Here is a 20,783-nt window from a genome sequence, read left to right as displayed (position 1 = left end):
TGGGATTCATTTAAAATCTGTCAGATTTGTTTCAGATTTTAATGCTAATTTGGAAATTGCACTTGCAATTGCTCCTGTAGAGAACATTGAGAGGCCATAAACACTCTCTAGTAAGTTTGTATCAACTACTTATGCTACGGTAAGAACATGTAGTATTACTGTACATGTGGCCTTTTAAATAAATGTCTGTCCATGTAATATATGTAATTTATGTTGGGGATCTGTGCAGATTTACTGATGATTTTTTACTACTAAAATCAATAGAGAAGATAAACTCTTCAATAAAACATTCATCTTTTGGTTGATTTTTAGTGCTGATTTTGTTAAAGATTCACTAAGTATATTGTGCACTTAAAAGCAAACTGAACTGCCAGACAGGCCCCCAAACAGCTGGTGACTTTCTGTCCTCTTCATCAAGGCATGTCCAGTCCTGGGGCCTGCCTGTCCCCTGATGCCAGTATTCAGGCCAAAAACAACTTTTCTTCCGGTGGTTTGGTTTGGTTTTAATGAGGTAGGGCCCCAGGATATCCGAACTCTAGGCCAGCAGCCTATATATATATATATATATATATATATATATATATATATATATATATATATAGTTTTTTTTGTAGGAGTTCTTCTCCAGATATGCCACTCGTTTTCTCCCATTAATGATCGCTTGTTGTCTAGGTTACTGACCACCACTCTGCTGTAAAAGCAGTGGTCAGACTGACGAAAAAAATCTATCTATCTATCTATCTATCTATCTATCTATCTATCATACCTATCATGCTTTTTGAGCAGGGCAGTTGTTCGTACCCTTGACTGACAGTGAGCTGTCAACAATGGGAGGAAAAGAGTGGTTATATAAGGAGAAGGAGGCAAGTTTTCTAAATGATTGTATTTGCAATAATTTGTAACTTGATGAGCGGCTCATGTTTACCACAAATCAAGGCATCATGACATTATCTATCCTGTACTATGAACACCACACCAGTGCTGCCACAGTTACAGTGGAATGGAGAGGCCCAGGCTTGGTGAACAGCCTATGGTAAAGTTAATCCGCCCCTGGATGTGCCCTATCCATTTAACTATATTAGTTGAGATAAAACTCGCCACTTAAATACCTTTTAGGCTGGGTTCACACTACGTATATTTCAGTCAGTATTGTGGTCCTCATATTGCAACTCAAAACCAGGAGTGGATTGAAAACACAGAAAGGATCTGTTCACACAATGTTGAAAGTGAGTGGATGGCCGCCATATAACAGTAAATAACTGCCATTATTTCAATATAACAGCCGTTGTTTTAAAATAACAGCAAATATTTGCCATTAAATGACGGCCATCCACTCAATTTCAACATTGTGTGAACAGATCCTTTCTGTGTTTTCAATCCACTCCTGGTTTTGGTTGCAATATGAGGACCACAATACTGACTGAAATATACGTAGTGTGAACCCAGTAAGTTGTTAAAAAGTCTGCCTTAGGGCCCTTTTACACAGAAAGATTATCTGACAGATTATCTGCCAAAGATTTGAAGCCAAAACCAGGAACAGACTATAAACAGAGATCAGGTCATACATGAAAGCCTGAGATTTCTCTTTTCAAATCCAGTCCTGGCTTTGGCTTCAAATCTTTGGCAGATAATCTGTCAGATAATCTTTCTGTTTAAAAGGGCCCTTAAAGTAGAACTGTCATCAAACTATTCTACCCTATGTAAGTAGACAAGCCTGCTCTCCTTTAAGGCAGAATGCCACAGGAAACATTACATTTTGCCTAATATTTGATCAGACATTAAACTAGACACATGAGAATGATTTCAAGAATAACATATTATTAATATTAGACAGCAGAGGGCTTTTCTATAGAGCTGGTATTAAAGATTTAAACCTTAATATCTTAGTGCTTTTCCTGTAACATATATTTCAATAGTTGTAAAAGAAAACCAGCATTGCCTCTACTGAGGCGTATCGTTACTTAGTGAAAAGGACGTTGAAACTTCTCGAAGCAGAAATTATCTTTATTGTTGCCCATCCAAACATCAAGCTTATGCTGGGCTCACATCATCTTTAGGATAGTCCAATTATAGATCTGGGATAAGGTGTATATTAGGATATAACACAGGAACAATTGAAGGTACTTAAACTTAAGTTGAATCACAGCACAGAAAATATGAGATCCTATTCTGCATGCCTAACCTGCAAGAATCCCAATTTATCCAGTTATCTATGTATTGGAATTTGAAGGAGAAGTCCAGCATAAATTTTTATTAAAGTGTTGTATTGCCCCCAAAAGTTAGAAAAATGCCCAATATACACTTATTATGGGAAATGCTTATAAAGTACTTTGTTCCCTGCACTTATTATTGAATCAAGGCTTCTCTTCCTGGATAAAATGGTGATATTACGACCCAACTCCCAGAGGTGTGCGGGCTGTGGCTGCTGGAGAGGATGGTGGCAGGAGAACACTGAGAGACACAGAGCACGGGAGGGACACTGACCATCCCTCTGCCATCACCCTCTCCAGCAGCCACAGCCCGCACAGCTCTGGGAGTCAGGTCGTGACATCACCATGTTATCCAGGAAGTGAAGCAGTGATGCAGTAGTAAGTGCAGGGAAAAAAAGCACTTTATGTGCATTTCCCGTAATAAATGTATATTGGTGGTTTGTATAACTTTTGGGGGGGCAATACAATACTTTAATAACATTTTTTGCCTGACTTCTCCTTTAACTGTAGAATGAAGGCCCCCATGTACAGTATGATCAGTATGTCTTATGCTCTATCCTTTTGTGTTCTGAGCGCAGCATACTGCTCCTCTCTTCATTTAGAACACATAGATATTTAGAAGCAGATATTTCATATGTATGAAGGGATTAGCTGTGCGGCCAATGGAACATTTAACTCTCAGCCATTGCTTGTGTATGGGAATCCTTAGTAACAGCAGATCCTGCTTTGGTGGGCCTATACATTTATTTTGTGATGAGGGATAGTTAAACCAAAAGAATAAGGCAATGGGGCATAGGAGTCGAAATGGGAATTGATTTGGCAGAACAATTTACACAAAATATATAAATAAATAATCTGACTTAGAATTAGTGTGGAGAGGATTTGTCAAAATGTTCAGGTTCGGAAGTTTGATGCAACCGTAGGGCTGCCAAGAAAATGTGGAAGCACACTATGGCTGTGGCCATGTTTTGCAGGACTCCCTAGGGCAGAGTGACCTGGTTTGGACTCTTCTGGATTAATTTTGTCTCTGCTGTATCACAATTTCCACTCCATTCGCTGAGCTGGAGGCTCTGCACCAAAACAATCCGCTCCATGTACTGTAGAAGAGCATGAATACCTATGACCATATACACTGACATCAGCAATCACACAGCATAATACTTAAAAATCTGAATCAGGAACTGAATTCAAAATAAATCTGAAAGATTCGACAAACTTGACTCGAAACAAATCTGCTTCTCTCTAGCAAAATCCTTTATAAATCACTATTTAAATTTATTTTAATGATATCATTGGGGTCGGAACCATAGGTCCATAGGCCCATATACAACATAAAAAGAGCTCAGTATTATAAATGACACATGCTAGATAGGCAGCCCTGTTAAATAAATTGCGCTGAGGCTTAGTAGTTTCAATTTACACAGCTATATATCACCATTTATATTAGATTATCTTATTTTACCTGTTCAGAAGGTCTGCATTCCTAGAATCGTCTTTGTAGACACCTAAACTATATTATTAAATCTATAATTTTTATATTTTTGTTGTTTCTGTTAATTAACAGTTTTTTCCCCTGCAGGACTTCTAACCACCATCCTCCAATATGCTTGTTGTTTGGAATAGGAGAAAAAGTTAATTATCTATTGTATAAAAATAGCATGGCCCAGAATATTTAGACAAATGATAGCTAGGTATTGCAGATGGGAAACCATCCATCCTTATCTTACATAGTCTATTAGTTCTAGTCGATTTATATCTTTATATTGTTGATATTTCTTCCAAGAACATTTTTGTGTGTGTGTGTTTTTTTGTTTGTTTTTTAAAATGAAATGGATGAATGGATTTTGGAGATTTGCTTTACTGTGTTTTCACTTTCTGAAAAGTATTAACCCCTAGGCGACCTAAGACGTACCGGTAGGTCCTGGAAGTCTGTCCCCAGACGACCCTGGACGTACCGGCACGTCCTGAGCTATGAAGTGCGCTCCGGAGCAGAGCGCGCTTCATAGCAGGTGGGGGCCGGCTACAATCAGCAGCCGGTAACTCACCCTTAAACGCTGCAGCGGTCGTGCTGCAGCGTAACCTTAACACCTTAAATGCCGCGATCGCGGCCGCTGCGTTTAAGTGTAAGTGACAGAGGGAGTCCTCTGTCATTTACCGATCAGGACCCCCGCAGTGTGACTACGGGGGTCCCGATAGTAAAAACAGACCGCCGAAGGTCTCTCACCTGCCTCCGTGTGGTCCGATCTGCGCTCTGGTCACTGAGCCTGCACAGGCAGGCTCAATGAGCAGAGCGCCGATAACACTGATCAATGCTATGCCTATGGCATAGCAATAATCAGTGTAAAAAATCAAAGTAGTGTATGTACAAGTCCCCCAAAGGGACTTAAAATGTGTAAAAAAAAGTTTAAAATCACTAACACACTACCCGAAAACCTCTCCCCCAATAAAAGTTTAAATCACCCCCCTTTCCCATTATATAAATAAAACATATAAAAATAAATAAATAAATAAACATATAATATACCGTAGCGTGCGTAATTGTCCAATCTATTAAAATATATCAAGCGTCATTGCAAACGGTGAACGGTGTAGACGAAAAGAGGGAAAAAAGTGCGTGGATTAACGATTTTATGTCACATTATATATGAAAAAAAAAATAAATAAAAAGTAATCAAAACGTCCGATCTTCACAAATATGGTATTAATAAAAAACTAGAGATCATGGTGGAAAAAAATAACACCCCATACAGCCACTTAGGTGAAAAAATAAAACTGTTATAAGTGTCACAATAGGCCCATTTTATTAATATTTAATTGCCAAAGAAAAGGATTTAATTAAAAATATATATATAACATTAGAGAATCTGTGTAAACCTGCATATGGTTGTGTTTGGGATGACCTATAGAATAATGGTATCACGTCTTTTTTACCATATAGTGAATTACGTAGACACAGGAACCCCCCAAACGTTACCATATTGCATTCTTTTTTACAATTTCACCAATTTATATCTTCATAAATAATATATTTGGGGTCCCGTCATACATGTTATGCTAAAATGAAAGATGCCATTACAAAGTACAACTATTCCTGTAACAAACAAGCCATTACATGGCCTTGTAGATAGAAAACTGAAAGTGCTAGAGGATGGAAAAACGAAAGCACAAAGATCAAAATTTGCGCGGTCCACTGGGTCATTTTGGGCCTGGTCCTCAAAGGGTTAAAGTAGAAGTCTGGCAAAATTAAAATTTTTCCAACAGGCAGGGGCAGTGAGGAACATAATAAACAAGTACCCGGCTTACTTCTATGGGAATCTTGGTGGGCTACTGCATCTCCACTGGTGTTACAATTGGGCTGATGGATTGCACGCCAGTCATTGACTGGGCTGAACACCATTCCAGACCATGATTGGCTAAGAGCCATGCAATCCATCAACTGGGTTAGATATTTCCCCCAAGTCATGACTACATCGGAATTCAGGGGAAAATCAGTTTTGGTGGAGGTCAAAGAGCCTCTGACATGGTGTTTTTCGGGGGCCCAAGGAGAGGTAGGTAGCGCTTGTTTATTTTGTTCCCCTCTGCCTCTGTTTACTGAGAAGCTTTACATTTTTCTGGGCTTTAAAGCGACTTTGTATCCACAATCTGACCCCCCAAACCGCTTGCACCATCGGATAGCTGCTTTTAATCCATGATTAATCCTGGGGTGATGCAGTTAATGTTCTAAAAAACTACTTTAAAACTTGCAGCCCTGTGTCAAATTGATGTGGCTTCAAGTACCCCTGCCCTAGGATTGCGACAGCCCTATGTCCCTCCTCCCCGCCCTCTTCTTTATAAGGAATGCCCCTAGAACAATTTCTCCTAATTATCCCCTGTCTGAACACTGCACATGTGCAACATCGTTAAGGCACCTGTGTACTGCTCAGATAGGTGATGAATAAAAAAAAATACTGCCCAGGGGCATTCCTAATGAAAAAGAGAGCAGGGAGGAGTGGCATCTCAATCCTAAGGCATAGACACTCTAGGACACACCAATTTGAGACAGGGTTGCAAGTTTAAAAGTTGTTTTTAAGGACAATAACTGCAAGATCTGCCAAACAGACCCCAAGACAGAGCTTGGATTAAAAGCAGCTTCCCGATGATACAGAAGTTTTGGGAAGTCAGGATATGGGTACAGAGTCACTTTAAACAAAACCTTTAAGTCATTTCTACATACCGAAGTCTATTGGACTCCACTGTTAAAAACTAAATAAATACTCCTGGTAGTGTGTAGTTTTGGGCTTAGCCTATAGTTAAACATAGCCTGGCTTTTTATTCAATAATTTCAATTCAAAATCTGTAAGCATTAATATTTCCTTATAGAAATAAATAAATCACCATGTTCACATAACATAAGCTTATGTATTTCAACCATGTTCTTTCGATTGTGGACACTCCCTTTAAAGGGGTACTCCAGCGGAGGGGAACTTTTTTGCTGGGACCAGGGAGGAGGTGGCCGAGGGAAAAGACGTCCACTTACCTCCCCGGTTCCAGCGGCGGGTCCCGCATCGCGGCGCTCCGGTGCCCGGTTCCCGGACGCTTCCGGGTGTCTGATGCAGGCCCGAGACGTTACGCCTCAGGTCCGCTCAGCCACTCGGTGAAGGAGGCGGGAACCGGGGAGGTGAGTGGACGTCTTTTCCCTCGGCCACCTCCTCCCCAGTCCCAGCAAAAAAGTGCCCCCCCCCCCCCCGCTGGAGTACCCCTTTAAGAAGAAGGTCTCCTTTTAACCCTGTAATGTAAAATGTTTTGGTTTATGTGTTTCTGTCCAACAGGCTGGCACATATTACTCTAGATCCTGTTAGACAACTTTATAGTATTACTTCTTAGCTTATTGTAAAGACTGTGAGATATAACTCCCCTACCATATGAAAGTTACTTAGTTCTATAAATGTATTCTGGAAAGCAGAAAATAATGTTCATGTTTTACTCCCAGAGAAGTAGTTCTTGTTTAGTTACCTTGACAGCTACAAGCATCTTGTCTTTGGTCGGGCTGAGGTTGTAGCACTCAGCAAGAAACACTTTGCCAAAAGCTCCTTCACCAAGTTCTCGCTTCAGAACAATGTCCCTCCTTTTAATGTACTGCACATCTACATGAGAAAAACAAAAATACATTTTTAATTCTTGCACAAATGTACTGAAGTGGCTATTGTACTGCAGAAGGTATCACAGCATAAATTATACAGTGAATTCATGTAGTTACCATATATAGTCCACTGTTTCTATATATAACTTGAAAATGGAAAAAAGTTATCTGACCCCTGGGACTCCAACCAATACCTAACACAAAGGAACAATGGTTGTTTTCAATATTACATGTCCTTTGGTGCTTCCAGACTGAGGCTATGTTCGTACTATGTAACAGACCGGCCGTTCCATGACCCCGACCGGGTCACGGAATGGCCGGTCTGTGCCCGGATCATCATGGCCGCACTTGAGTAGCGGCCGGATGATCCGGCCGGTCGCAGAGCTCTGATGTGGGCGCATCACTGTGCGACCGCATCAGAGCTTCCCAAAGCCCACATTGAAGCGAGCGGCCGGAGCCGCTTGCTTCACTGTGTGAACTGTAAGGTCTTTCTGCAGCCGGAATTCACTGAATTCCGGCCACAGAAAACTGACATGTACGTTTTTTCCGGCGCCGCATGGGTTCCCAGCCGGAGCGCATCTGATGTGTGTACGCTCCGGCCAGGATCCCATTGCACATAAGGCTATGTTCAACTCCTCAAAACTACGGCCGTAGTTCTGCGGCGAGAACTACGGCCGTAGTTTTACGTAGTGTGAACATAGCCTGAAGCAACACAGTTAAAAAGGGCCAATTATCAGATTCCCACAGTTGTTGTTTTATCTTGTTTTATTACATTCTAGCAATAAGTCATAACTTATGTGAGTAGATATACATAGATTCCTGTGAAGCAACAGTGAATATTGCTTTGAACCCTAAGTTTACCTATTCTAGTACACCTATTTGTGATAGCATAACTTCTATCATTTAAGAAAACTTTTGACATGTATCGCAGACTAGACACATAAAAATTTAGTCAGTTTCCTAGAGATCCTTCCCGATCTTTAGATTGGTGAACCTGCACCATACTCCTGTCTTGGAGCTTTATTTGACTTATTGTAGTCTCATAATGGAGCCAATCTTCTACAATGAAATGCATTGTGTATTGAGCCGGGGAGTGGAGCACTCTACCACTCACTTCTCTGGGCTGCATCTATGAATCAGTGGCGGCATCTACACTGGTCGAAACTTTTGACGTAATTGATATGTCAAACACATTTTTTTACTTTTTAACCACAAAACACATTTTTAATGACAGTGATGCGTTAAGACATAAAGTCATCGGTCCTTGGTTGAAATACTAAGCAACATCAAAACAACAACTGTTAGAGGTCAACATGAGCAATTCCAGGCACTGGTCTGTTCTGGGTATATAAATATGATGACTTAAAGGAAATAAAATAAACCTGTCACCACCTTCTTGCTGCCTGAACTGCAAGTCATCAGGTGTTCCTCTTCAGTTTCTCCCTGGTCCACCAGCATTCATTGATATACCTCTTTCTGTTTGGGCTCAGGAAGAGCTCTATCAATCCAGCACAGTGGGCCAATCTGGAGCCATTTGGCACTGCCCTGATGATGTGCAATTCAGGTAGCATGGAATTGATAACAGGTTCTCTTTAGGTGTGTAGTGGATGATAAATAATAGTGACCAGAAATTTATGTGAATCCTTACGCATGCATTTAAGGTTGAATGGACCTGAATCTTTACACAGTCATCTTACGAGTATAAGAACTAGTGAAAGAGCTTAAAGAGTTTTCAATAAAAAGAAGGTGGGTTGCCTTACTGAACTGAAGTCATTATAGGACATTCATTCAACAGACACAGGTTGACACACAGCCTGCAATTTCAGGTGTCTACTTATGTTGACCATGTATACAAGATAGGAGTCAACCCATGTCATGTACAACTAAAACTTTTGCAATTACAGAAAAGAAAGCCTAGCAAAAATTCCGGTAGTAGAAATGTCCAACTATCATTTATTTGAAATTATTAACATTCCTAGGCTTGCAGCTAACTACACGGAAGCAAATTCCTGAACTAGAGTAATGGAACAATACATCTGGGCAATTACAGCACTGACATTTTGCTTATTCGTAACAGCTGCGTGATGTCAACTTGCTTGCAAGTTTCCCATTAACTTTTGTCTATAATGTATTTACTTGCTACTTTTTGTGTCTGGACTTTTCTATTTGTTCAATGTTCTTTTGTATCCACTGAAGCATAATGATTTTTAACATCAATTGAGGTGGGCACGGGATCAAACAATATCAAACAATCTTTAAAATCTAATACATTCTTCTAAAAATATGTATGACCCCTGTTTTCCATCATAATGAAAGTCTGCTTCTGCAGCAGCTGTCAGAGATGGCTCTGAGGAAACACAGGTAGATAGTGGAAATTGGAATATATAACATTGCTTATCTGAGCATTATGGGCTCTGTTGCAGTGCGATTGCCGAATCACAATGGAGTACATTGCACCTACCAAGTACTATTATTTTCGGGGTAAAACTTTCAGTTACTGTTTACAAAAGTGTTTCTCTACTTTTAATTGCTTTAGAGCCTAAACCCATTGGTGGAGCCTCCAGGAATATATTCCAACCCTGGCTATTTGATGTATAATTTCAGCTCTGCTCAGCAGAGACCTTCAGGCACACAAGACTAAAGAATAATATGTTCTGAACTGCTAAACTAGTATCCCTGTTGTTCCTCTGTGTGATCAGTGTTGCAACTAGTCAATTTGACATTATTTTACCTTCACTGGAAAGACTATTGGTTGAAGATACAGCACTTGCCTGTTAAATAAGTCATGAGTCAAATGACAATGTAGGTCCAAAAATCTTTTGAAGAAAAAATACATTTCAAGGAATTTAGTGATTGATAGTATAATTTTAGAAAGTGTATAAGTCATAACCAGGAGTAAGGCTGTTGAAATGACGTCTGTTTTTATTTAACGGTCAGACTCATCACTTAACAGAAAATAACAGCCGTTTTTGGCTGCTAAATGATAGCCGTTCAGTAAAAACGGACGTAATTTCAATGGTCTAGAGCCTAAATCCTAAACAGAAAAACATAATGGAAATGTCTATACTTTATCACTGTTTTGGGCTCGCCACTGGTTGTGGATTTGTGGATTTTTAGTATTTTTAGGCAAAATCAGGAGTTGAACTAACACAAAGAACAACTAACTTTTTCCATTTTTTCGGTTTGGGTCTACTGCTGGAGATGGCTAAAACTTCTGACCAAACCTGACCTCTGTTACTACAGTAGGTAGAGTAGCCTGAAAAAGGGAACAACACTAAAAGTAGGCCCCAATCTATTCCCACCAGCTGACCCTGCCTACTTGCCTTGACAGTCCTAGGTGGCTGAGGGTAACCATCGAGATGGTCCCTATTTGTAGTAAAGTGAAAAGATGAAACAAGAACAAGACAAACTTACGTATAAGGTTTAGTCAAGAGGCCAAGGTCAAACCAAATGAGCAGCAAGGTACAAAAAAACAAGATCTAAGAGAATATGGAAAAGACAGTGCCGAAGGCTGGTAAAGCCAGGTAACAAAAGGATATTAAGACATTTGCATGCTAGTAAACCAGTCTAATAGCCAGTGAGGGTCATAGTAACTAGGCAATGATATATAGGAGGTCAGGGGTCCGGTTCAGAATGTGATTGGACTGACCCTCTGATCCTCACAAAAAAACACATGATTAGAGCTAATTTGACTGTCAGAGAAATCTGTCAGTCACACAATACATTACCGTACAGCTGCTGGGAGTTATGCATTTTCACCCATCTGGGAGCAAGATACAGGAGCATGCTCCTGCAGTGCACCCATTGTGTGGCTGCCGGAGAGTGATCCTGAATGTAGAGCGCAGCATTTGCAGGTAAGGATGTAAGGATGTAACAGCTTAGCAGCCATTAGTATGGGCCGACCTAGAGGGTGGGGCCTAGACCTTTAGGTCCCGCCTGTTCCAGCGACCATTAAGGAGGCAGAGCCTATGTACTGATGAAGTCAAATTGTGGTTTGGCCTATGGTGGCTATGGTGGCCCTTCCCAGGTAGCATATCCACAGATAATAAAAGATCACTGTTTACTGGAACAAGCACCATGATGTATGATATAAAGTAAGGTATGAAAATGACAAAATTTACCCTTTACACCTGTGTAGAGAAGTCATATTGAAAAAGGAGGGGGTGGGTTGGAGTGTCCCTTTAAAGTAGTGTTGGGGGCAAGATCTGTTATATATATATATATATATATATATATATATATATATATATATATATCAGATCCCAGATGTAGGCACAGCAACCAAAATGATAGATTCCAAATCCCTGCTTCTATTCCATGGCTGGGAAATTAATAATGTATAGTATCTCTTTACAGTGGTATTTTCTGCACAGAAAGCTTTCCTGCATACTCAACCCTATTCATTGTGCATACCTTGCAGAAATTTGCAAACCATATCTGCAAACCATATTGATGAAATAAACAATTTACTGAAATCAATTACTTTAAAAGATTTCTTTCTACCACCCATGGACATGTTTTTTCCTTTTGGAGGAATTACAAAAGGCAGCCGCGTAAAAGTAATATGTGGGTGTATAAGGGAAAAAAATGAAGTCATTCTGTAAGGAATAATTTCAACCTTTACAGTGTTCGTGTGCCAGAACCGAGCACAAGAGTTAGCAATGTCTGCTTTCTGCGATAAGCCATGGCTGAGCTAAAAAGAGATAACACCGTCCAGTAATAGAGAAATCAAATCTGCAATGAGATTTAGCTATAAAAAGACAGCCTTGTGGACAAGTGGACAACCCAGATTTCTGTTGGCCAAGGTACTGATACACTGATACTGAGCTAAGCTTTAGATATATTTATCTAGGACACATTGTAGATTACAATCACACGCAGGGAAAATACTAACACGTCTACTGTAAATCTATTCCAAAATGGGGGTTTACACTAATATTCACATTTTATACAATATAAATATATTACAAAATAGCATAAATGGAATTATCAGAATGACCTCCTTTATAGGAACACTCCAGTACAGCTGATATACTGTGTAATACGCTGTGCAGATCATGGGGGGTGAAATACTGTATGTCTTCGTATATGTATTTGAAGAATACACACTACTATTTCATACACTTTTTTTAACCTTTCTGTTTTTGCTTAATGTTGTGTAAAAGGCCAAAATATCTCTTAAAGAATTACATAAGATTAAAAATACATTTATTTCTAGAAACAGCACCACTATTACCTATAGACTCTTTTTGGTATTAAAGTTTAATTTCATTGAATTGGACACATACTTTCAAGAGAATTTTTAAAAATCTTAGTGGTTTTGTTATAACAATTCATCATGGTCACAAGGTGACTTTAGTGCTCCCACTGCTGTTATTGAGCCCCTGATAGCCACCTTCATAGTATACAGCAATTTCTCTCCATTTCAGGGAATGGGACTAGTAGTATTCACATGGACCTCCTTCCCCTTACTTCTTTAGCCAATAAAAAAAAAAAACCACATACTCTTCTTTACTGAAAAGGCTACATGCTTCCATTGTGTGGCGGATGGTTTATAGTACAGTATTGTAGATGTGTGTGGGGAAGGCAGTTATTGATGCACCGACTTTAAAGGACATTATGTGAGCAGAAAATTTAAAGCAACAGGAGGGGTCACGTGACAAAAGCAGCTAAATTTAAAGAGTGAAGTGCTGCTTTTGATCATAATGATGGAATGCCTTGTAAGAGAAAGGAAATATTCATTTGACCTTTCCAGCACAGTGTGGACCCTCTGGAAAAAGTGTTTACACAGTTCAAGCTAAGCTTTGCCTTCATTTCCGTGCTGTGCCTGTGTTTTTATCTTTGCCTATCTGCTAGAGACATAATTTTCCTAACAAAACGCAGTGGAAAACAGTTTTAAGGGAAGTGAGACATCTAGTGGCCAAACCTTTATAGCTTTTTTTCTTGGGAGGGGAGTCATTTTTGTAAATGAAATGTTTTACGATATTTTAGAAATCATCTATCACATGGAGAAATGTTGGTTGAAGTGACAGTGACCATTAAGGAAGAACAATAAACTGCAGCATTCCAGTAAGGACCCATTAACTAAAACAGTGACATTTTTGTGAATAAAACTTGTGTAGCTTGTATGTGTAAATGGTGTATATATAACTGACCACAGAAACAGGATTTCGCCATGCAAAACTATTCTTTTTAAACTTTATCAAGAAACTTCAAGCCAATGACAGCCGGTTTCTAGAAGATGAGGTCAGTGTTTTAAAAAGAGTACGGAATTAATGTGTTTTATTAGCCTGATGTATCACCGCACACAGCTTGTACTAGAAGCAATCCACTGAACTATGATATTGATGTCAAGCAACATAAAAGATGGCTGTCTATGAACAATGCAGTTCCCAGAGAAAATATCATTCACACTAAATAACGTACACTGAATATAAGTGAGAACAAATCTATTATTTTTCACTGTACACCCTTTTCAATAAAAAGGGCCAATTGTGCATGAAAATTGTCCATGTTTTCAAACACAATATGGCTCATTCAGCATTCATTTATCACCATGTCTGCCAGACTTCTAAATAGGTCCCACTCTACTGAAGCCTTCTGGAAAAATAGAATGTTTTGTATAACTCACGCGTTTGAGTATGGGGGTGCTTATAACTGTATATTTAGACTTTATATAGTCTTGCAATCACTGCCGATTACTAAAAAGTTACTTCACATGTTTGTTTAACTAAATCTACTCTCTTTAACTCAAGTGACACAGCAGGGTTGATGTGTGACCCCCAGGGCCAGACTGGCCATATGGTATTTCGAGCAAATACAAGATGGGCCGGTACCCTCTGTGGGATGGTCCCGTCTTCTTTCTGGCCTGATGATTCCTTCCAGACAAGGAAGAAGACAGATCGGCTTGGACTGTCCAGCGCTCCAGGGCCATCCCAGGAATCCAGGACACCAGTCCTGGATACCAGGTGAGTGCCTCCCACAGCAAGTGGGCCTGTGTGCCCTGAAATGCAAGAACTGAGTTTTAGTCCCAGTCTGACCCTGGTGACCCCTATCGCATCATGGCACCAGAATGCGTGACAACTCCATGCTACATGTGGGTAGTACGCTCTTGTAAGGCATTGCAATCCTGTGTCTATTTTCAGTTTTCATGTTAGAACATTAGTTCTTAAGTGAGTGACAAGGAGCATTTCATAATGGATGATTGATTGTCATTCTCTATAGTTTTAATACATTGACATACACTGCATATTTTTAGCATCATGCTACAAGTCAGTCCACGTAACTTAAGTAACATTAGACAATAACATCTACCTACAGTGGATGAATAGACAATAGAAAATTACTTTATAGGCAGTTTTAGAGATAAAATATATATATTAAATACATGACTTTTAGCGTTGTTAAAAATAACGGTTAAGCATGTTACATTATTAATGTATCAAATTGATATTGTATAATCCAGTAAAAACACCTAGCAAAAAGCTATTTAGTTTTTAAAAGAGAAGTCATAGGGCGGTTGTCTTTAGAACATACAGTATAGTTTATACCTGGGACCCCCTTCTGAGTCAGACTGGAGAACTGCTCTGTAAGTTATTAATAACTAGTAACTAGAATTTATTTAATAGATTAGGAATACTTCATAAATGGTCATTTATCTCATTGGACACCATTTAATATTAAAATGATTTGCTGACCATGGCCCTCCTGGCAAAACCAATTATTTGCTACATTTTTTTTTTTAAGGAAAGATGGAAACATATGGAGAACATGCAAGCTTCATGTGGAGGGTGCCTTGGGTCCGATTTGAACCCAGGTCTCCAAAGCAACAGTGCTAACTCCTTAACCCCTATGCTACTGTAGGAAATTCTCAACATTTGACCAGGGTGAACTCATGAAATTTTAAAAAATAGTTTTACTGTCATTAGGAGAATCTTTTGAGATGTCCTTACACATCTCAAGAGTTACTGATTACACCTGGTCTCAGGAGTGAGACCTGCTGCAATCCCAAGATACATCTGGGGGTGGGGGTTGTGCATGACAGTGTGCTTTCCTCCCAGACATCTTTTTTACTTCATAGACTGTAAATAAGATATTTAATTGACAGTTGACTATTGACTTGGTACGATCAGTAACTTTTCACAAGTGTTTTGATGTATCAAAAGTTACTTCAAATGGCAGTGATGCTTTAAATTTAAACATCAATTAACTTAACGGGGAACAATCAGCAGGTTAGATGGATCTAACCTGCTGATATGTCCCTACTGCATCGGAAACACTGAGGAGGAAGGTATGTGTCTTACCTTCTTTCTCGGTGCCGGTCTGGTGCAGTTAGTCTTTTGCTCCACAGACCACCAGGAGCACTGGGGCACCTGTTAGGAGCACTGTCTGTCTAGATAACGCTGATCCACCTCCAGCCTGTCCCTTTCTTATAATAATGAATGCAGTGGACCAGCCAGGAAAGGATTAGCACCATGGGGTTGGGCAGTGCACTCAACTTGTGCCCCAGTGCCCCTAGTGGTCTTAACAGAGCGTGGATCAAAAGAAAAACTGCAGTGGAATGGCACAGAGGAAGAAGGTAATACACATAGCTTCCTCCTCAGCATCTCCTCTGCAGAAGGGACATACTGTAGCAGGTTAGATTTGTCTAACCTGTGATTGTTACTCTTTAAGTTGAGTCCTGTGGATTATCTTAGCTAAAACCTTATTTAGTACAAACCTAATCTTTATTCACTATAAATTGTAGGTAATAGAGGAGATCCATAGGAACATGTACTGCTCAAAGATAAAATAATACGATTAACAATGTGAAAAAAGTTAAAGAACCGCTTTTACAGCTCTTCTGATAAACGCCAATAGTCCTACAACAATGGTACAGCTTTCCATATTATCCTGTGTCACTATTAAATATGTGAATAGATACCTTGTAAACACAGTTTGAATATAAGTGGTTTCAATTATTGTGCCGTTTTTTCCTTTAAAGAATGACTTCAAAAAATCTATATGTAATGATCACAAATACAAATTTCAAAAAGTGCCATGGATTACTTTTGAATGCATTTGAAACACCATTTGATCTGAGAAAAAGCAATTTACCTTTTCATGATTTTTGGTTGAGCGGAACCAGACAGAAAGTCAGCAGGAAATCCCTCAGATCTATTTAAATTGGACTTACAAGCGTTGGCAAATGTAAAATTAGAAATAGGCATATAAAATTGGCACCGACTTTGTTGTAAGTCATGAAACTAAAATCACACAAGGTGACAACATGGAAATGTTTGATATCGATCTAGCTTCTTACTGGGAGGGAAAGGCAGCAGAAATAAAAGTAAGAGGATTCTGTCAGTACATCATGTCTTTTTTACAATAGTATCAAATGCTTTTTTTGTATTTCTACCTGATGATTGATATATATATATATATATATATATATATATATATTTAGGCTATGTTCACACAATGTTTTTTCTACGCACGCAAATGTTTTTTATGACTTGCTTATGTAACATCATCATGTTTTGCACCTCTATAGAGAGGTTGTTACCACATATCATTGCTCCCAATGGGTCTAGGTTATCATTGTATTCTCCTTGTATCCTCACATCTTAAGGCTATGTTCAAACAACATATCCTTTCGTAAAAGTATGGCCGTTGTTGCAATCGGCAACAACGGCCAGACTTTTCACAAAAATATATGTTGCCTTGTCTTCTATGGGATCCCGGCCGGAGTGTATACACATAGTATACTCTTCAGCCGGGATCCCTCCTACGTAGAAAACTGTCAGTTTTCTGTGGCTGTTATTCAGTGAATAGCGGCCGCAGAAAACCCTGTCAGTGCACACTATGGAGCAAGCGGCTTCGGCCGCACGCTCCATAGTGTGCAGTGGGGAGTTCTGATGCGAGCGCGTACTGATGCACCCGCATCAGAAGTCTGCGGCTGCAAAGATCACTCGGCCGGTACTGCAATACCGGCCAGGATGATCTTTTCAGAGACCGGCCGGGTCACAGAACGGCCAGTCTCTTAGCAGTCTGAACATAGCCTAAGTCTGCAATGTACAGTAAACATCCCAATGCCACCTTCAATGTATACCCAAACTCCCAACATCAGATGCCTAATTCTTCACTCCTGAGCTCCAATGCAAAACCTGCAAGGGCATCTATCCATCTACCATATACCATAATGCAATGTGATTTATAACAGGGTATTAATTTGTCCTACTAGTCATAGCTGAAATCCCTGCTTTATACAAATATTAATGGATTAAAAAAGGTTATGAAAAGTTAATATGGAATGGTAAGCTCTCTTAGATCCTAACACTGGGATTCTGCTATAGCATAAGTATTCATGAGCCCAGGACTCGCTGCAGGTGGGTCTATTAGCTTGCTGTGAAGGGCTAAATTTGCTTGTGTCGTGTATGTCAGGACTGCTGTTTATTTGTTTCACATCAACCTGTAGAGCTTTCTCAGCTAAACACTTGTCACTTGTGTGGATTTAGCAATCAGCCTTTAAAGGAAATCTCGGCCCGCTGTGTATTCATTAAAGACATTTTAGAGTCTTAAAAAGAAACTACTTGAATGGCAAATTACAGATAGTAAGTCACCATGAATTCTGCTTCCCGTCAAACCTCATTAGGTGGAATTGTTGTGTTGCTCAACTGTGGTAATGCAAAGTGAAAGTCAAAATGGAAGGAGGTCGAATGCTTTGAAAAACTAAATTCAAATGTCTGCTTTCTTATAATGTTGCAGGGCAAAGGTGCTAATAGTCATTGTCTGCTTGGCTCCCGTCTTGAAAGTTTCTGATTTTCTGAGCAAAATAGACAACCATTGCTTTTATTTGTTGTTAGGAATTGGTCAAATTGTGTACAGCACAAACCGCAAAGAGGATTTAAATGGGCACTACCATTAATATTCACTCTATAAAATATACAAATATACACACTATCAGTATTGCTGATTGGTGTAATATACATATACAGAAGTTTACTTCCTCCCCTTTCCTCATGGCTCATTATACCCCAAAATGTGTCACTACTAGATGACCAGCTTAGGAGGAAAAAACATGATATCGCAACATCGTCTTAAGAGATGTGTCTATGTGTGGCCACCATAAGGTTGTGATGTACTGTAACTTACAGACAATTAAGGGTTTTGCTAGCATGATATAGAATTTTTTTGAATTTTTATTTTAAAAAAATTGGAATTCAATTAAAAATGAGAGAGAGAGAGAGAGAGAGTGAGTGAGATAGATAGATAGATCATACAAAGACTTTTAACTTATGTCTTAGCTCTTCGAATCTCTAAAATATATCACAATATGTATAGTGTGAGATCACCAGCTTTAAAAAAATAAAAATAAAAACACAACAGCAACATGATTATGTGATTGCCTATCCTTTTGTAAACATTTGTTTGTCCATGTGTGAACACACGGTGATTGATATATAAATTAAATATTTTTAGTGTTATGATATCATGTCCTGATATTGGGGGACATTTATAAAGACTTAGTTACTCGAATGCCAGTCTTAAATAAAGCCTCAACCTCATTTACCCAACCGGATTTACTAAGATCTGCTGCAGATTCAAATCTGTGCCATCAAATCTGCTGCAGATCCTGTAGTAGTGAACACACCCTTAAAGTAATTATAACTTTTAGACTCATCTTTATATATTTGCATATGGATTGTATAGCACACAGGTATCAAACCCATAGCCTCCCAGCTGTTGCAAAACTACAACTCCTATCATGCCGTACGTGAACAGCATCTGGCTGTCCAGGCCTGAAGGATAAAGGAAGGAAGGAAAGCTGTGGCTTATAGATTTGAAATAACAGCTTTGATGCAAAATATTAATTATTAATTATCATGATTAGAGATGAGTGAACCAGGTTCAGGTTCGAGTCGATCCGAACCCGAACGTTCGGCATTTGATTAGCTGGGGCTGCTGAACTTGCATAAAGCTCTAAGGTTGTCTGGAAAACATGGATACAGCCAATGACTATATCCATGTTTTCCACATAGCCTTAGTGCTTTATCCAACTTCAGCAGCCACCGCTAACCAAATGCCGAAAGTTCGGGTTCGGAACGACTCGAGCATGCTCGAGGTTCGCTCATCTCTAATCATGATCATTGATAACGGCCATTGCTTTGAAACAACAGAGGTTAACATTGTGAACATAGCCATAAAGTGACTTTACAAACAGGTGGACATAGACTTTAAAATTATTTAGTGGCTGCCTTATACAGTATATCAGAGAGAAAAAAGGCACTGTGAATTATTTATTACACAGCAGAATAAATAACTTTACTGCTGTGCAGCGTTAGTTAATCTCTGGGAAACAAGCCATTGGCAAACTACACATTCACTAGCCAGTTATTTTCAGAAGTGTGAATGAGGATGGGAGAATTGACAAAGGTAATAATCACATAACATCATTATAATACCATGTGACCAAATTCATTATGTTGATATACACAGTAAATGAATGTAACATAGAACACACATAGAACAAGTGAATCCAGCCAACTGTTCTATATGACTAAACGATACATCTCCATCTGGTGGTAACAGATGTAGTTACAGATATCTTCTCCTATATAGTATATGGAGATGTTCACATTTGTATCGTTCTCTGTAGCATTCATATATTTTTAGGGTACAAGCTGCCATTATCTCATCTATAATTCACTGACTAAACCCACATACTGAGTCTAGTTCTGGTACCTCTATAGTCAGTTGTGCTTTTCGAAGGTCTGTATCTATTTCCCAGCTCCTTATAAATATACTATTTACATGGAAGGATGACAGCAAATCTTTATTAATATTACAACACCGACTACCTGCTATTTCCAATAATCTATTGCCCTATCAAATCATTATATTAGGCTTTAGGCGTAACATTTAAAATACATTAAATCTGTGATAAATGGTTGAGCCGCATTGTACGTCGATCCCTAACAATATGTACACTCTCTGTGCTCTTTTCCATTTTGGTGCATATCATTTGCTTCATCGGGAAATGAATATTGATGACCTATGAATATTTCTGGCAAACACGCTCTATGCAGCTGGGTTTTCCGAACGCCTGCCAAGAGATTTTCTATAGTGTCTGCTTGACAGAGCTGCCTTTGATCACCTCAAATACTAAAGCAAGACGTTAAAGAGGAATCACATGGTCCAGTGGACAGAGAAAAGTCACCTGGAGGAGCATGGGAAAAATAGATAAGCCTAGGATTTTATTATATACCGTAATACAATAGTTCAAATACCTCAACACATACAAGGTTTACATAACCTGCTTTTCGTAAGTGTGTCCAGAAACCCAATGTAAGGTGGCCACAGAAGCTGGCAATTACTTTGACTTCATTTTAAATGATAGCAAAGCTGTTCTCCATTGCTGACAGATTCTGTTCCACTCAAATGAATGAGGAAAACAGTAAGGAGCAGCTGCAATG

General features: G+C 39.2%; 1 protein-coding gene across 2 annotated transcripts in view; it reads right to left on the bottom strand.

The window, feature by feature from the left end:
- NTRK3 (neurotrophic receptor tyrosine kinase 3) overlaps positions 1-20,783 on the bottom strand; it is a 480,773-nt gene that overhangs the window by 53,337 nt on the left and 406,653 nt on the right. For both annotated transcript variants that reach the window (XM_069984884.1, XM_069984879.1), the window contains one exon: positions 7,203-7,333. In XM_069984884.1, the coding sequence (XP_069840985.1) occupies positions 7,203-7,333 (131 nt within the window). The remainder of the gene's footprint in view (positions 1-7,202; positions 7,334-20,783) is intronic.

This window comes from Dendropsophus ebraccatus, chromosome 1 (genome assembly GCF_027789765.1).
Source record: "Dendropsophus ebraccatus isolate aDenEbr1 chromosome 1, aDenEbr1.pat, whole genome shotgun sequence".
Taxonomy (NCBI): domain Eukaryota; kingdom Metazoa; phylum Chordata; class Amphibia; order Anura; family Hylidae; genus Dendropsophus; species Dendropsophus ebraccatus.
This window is presented reverse-complemented; position numbering and strand designations above follow the sequence as displayed.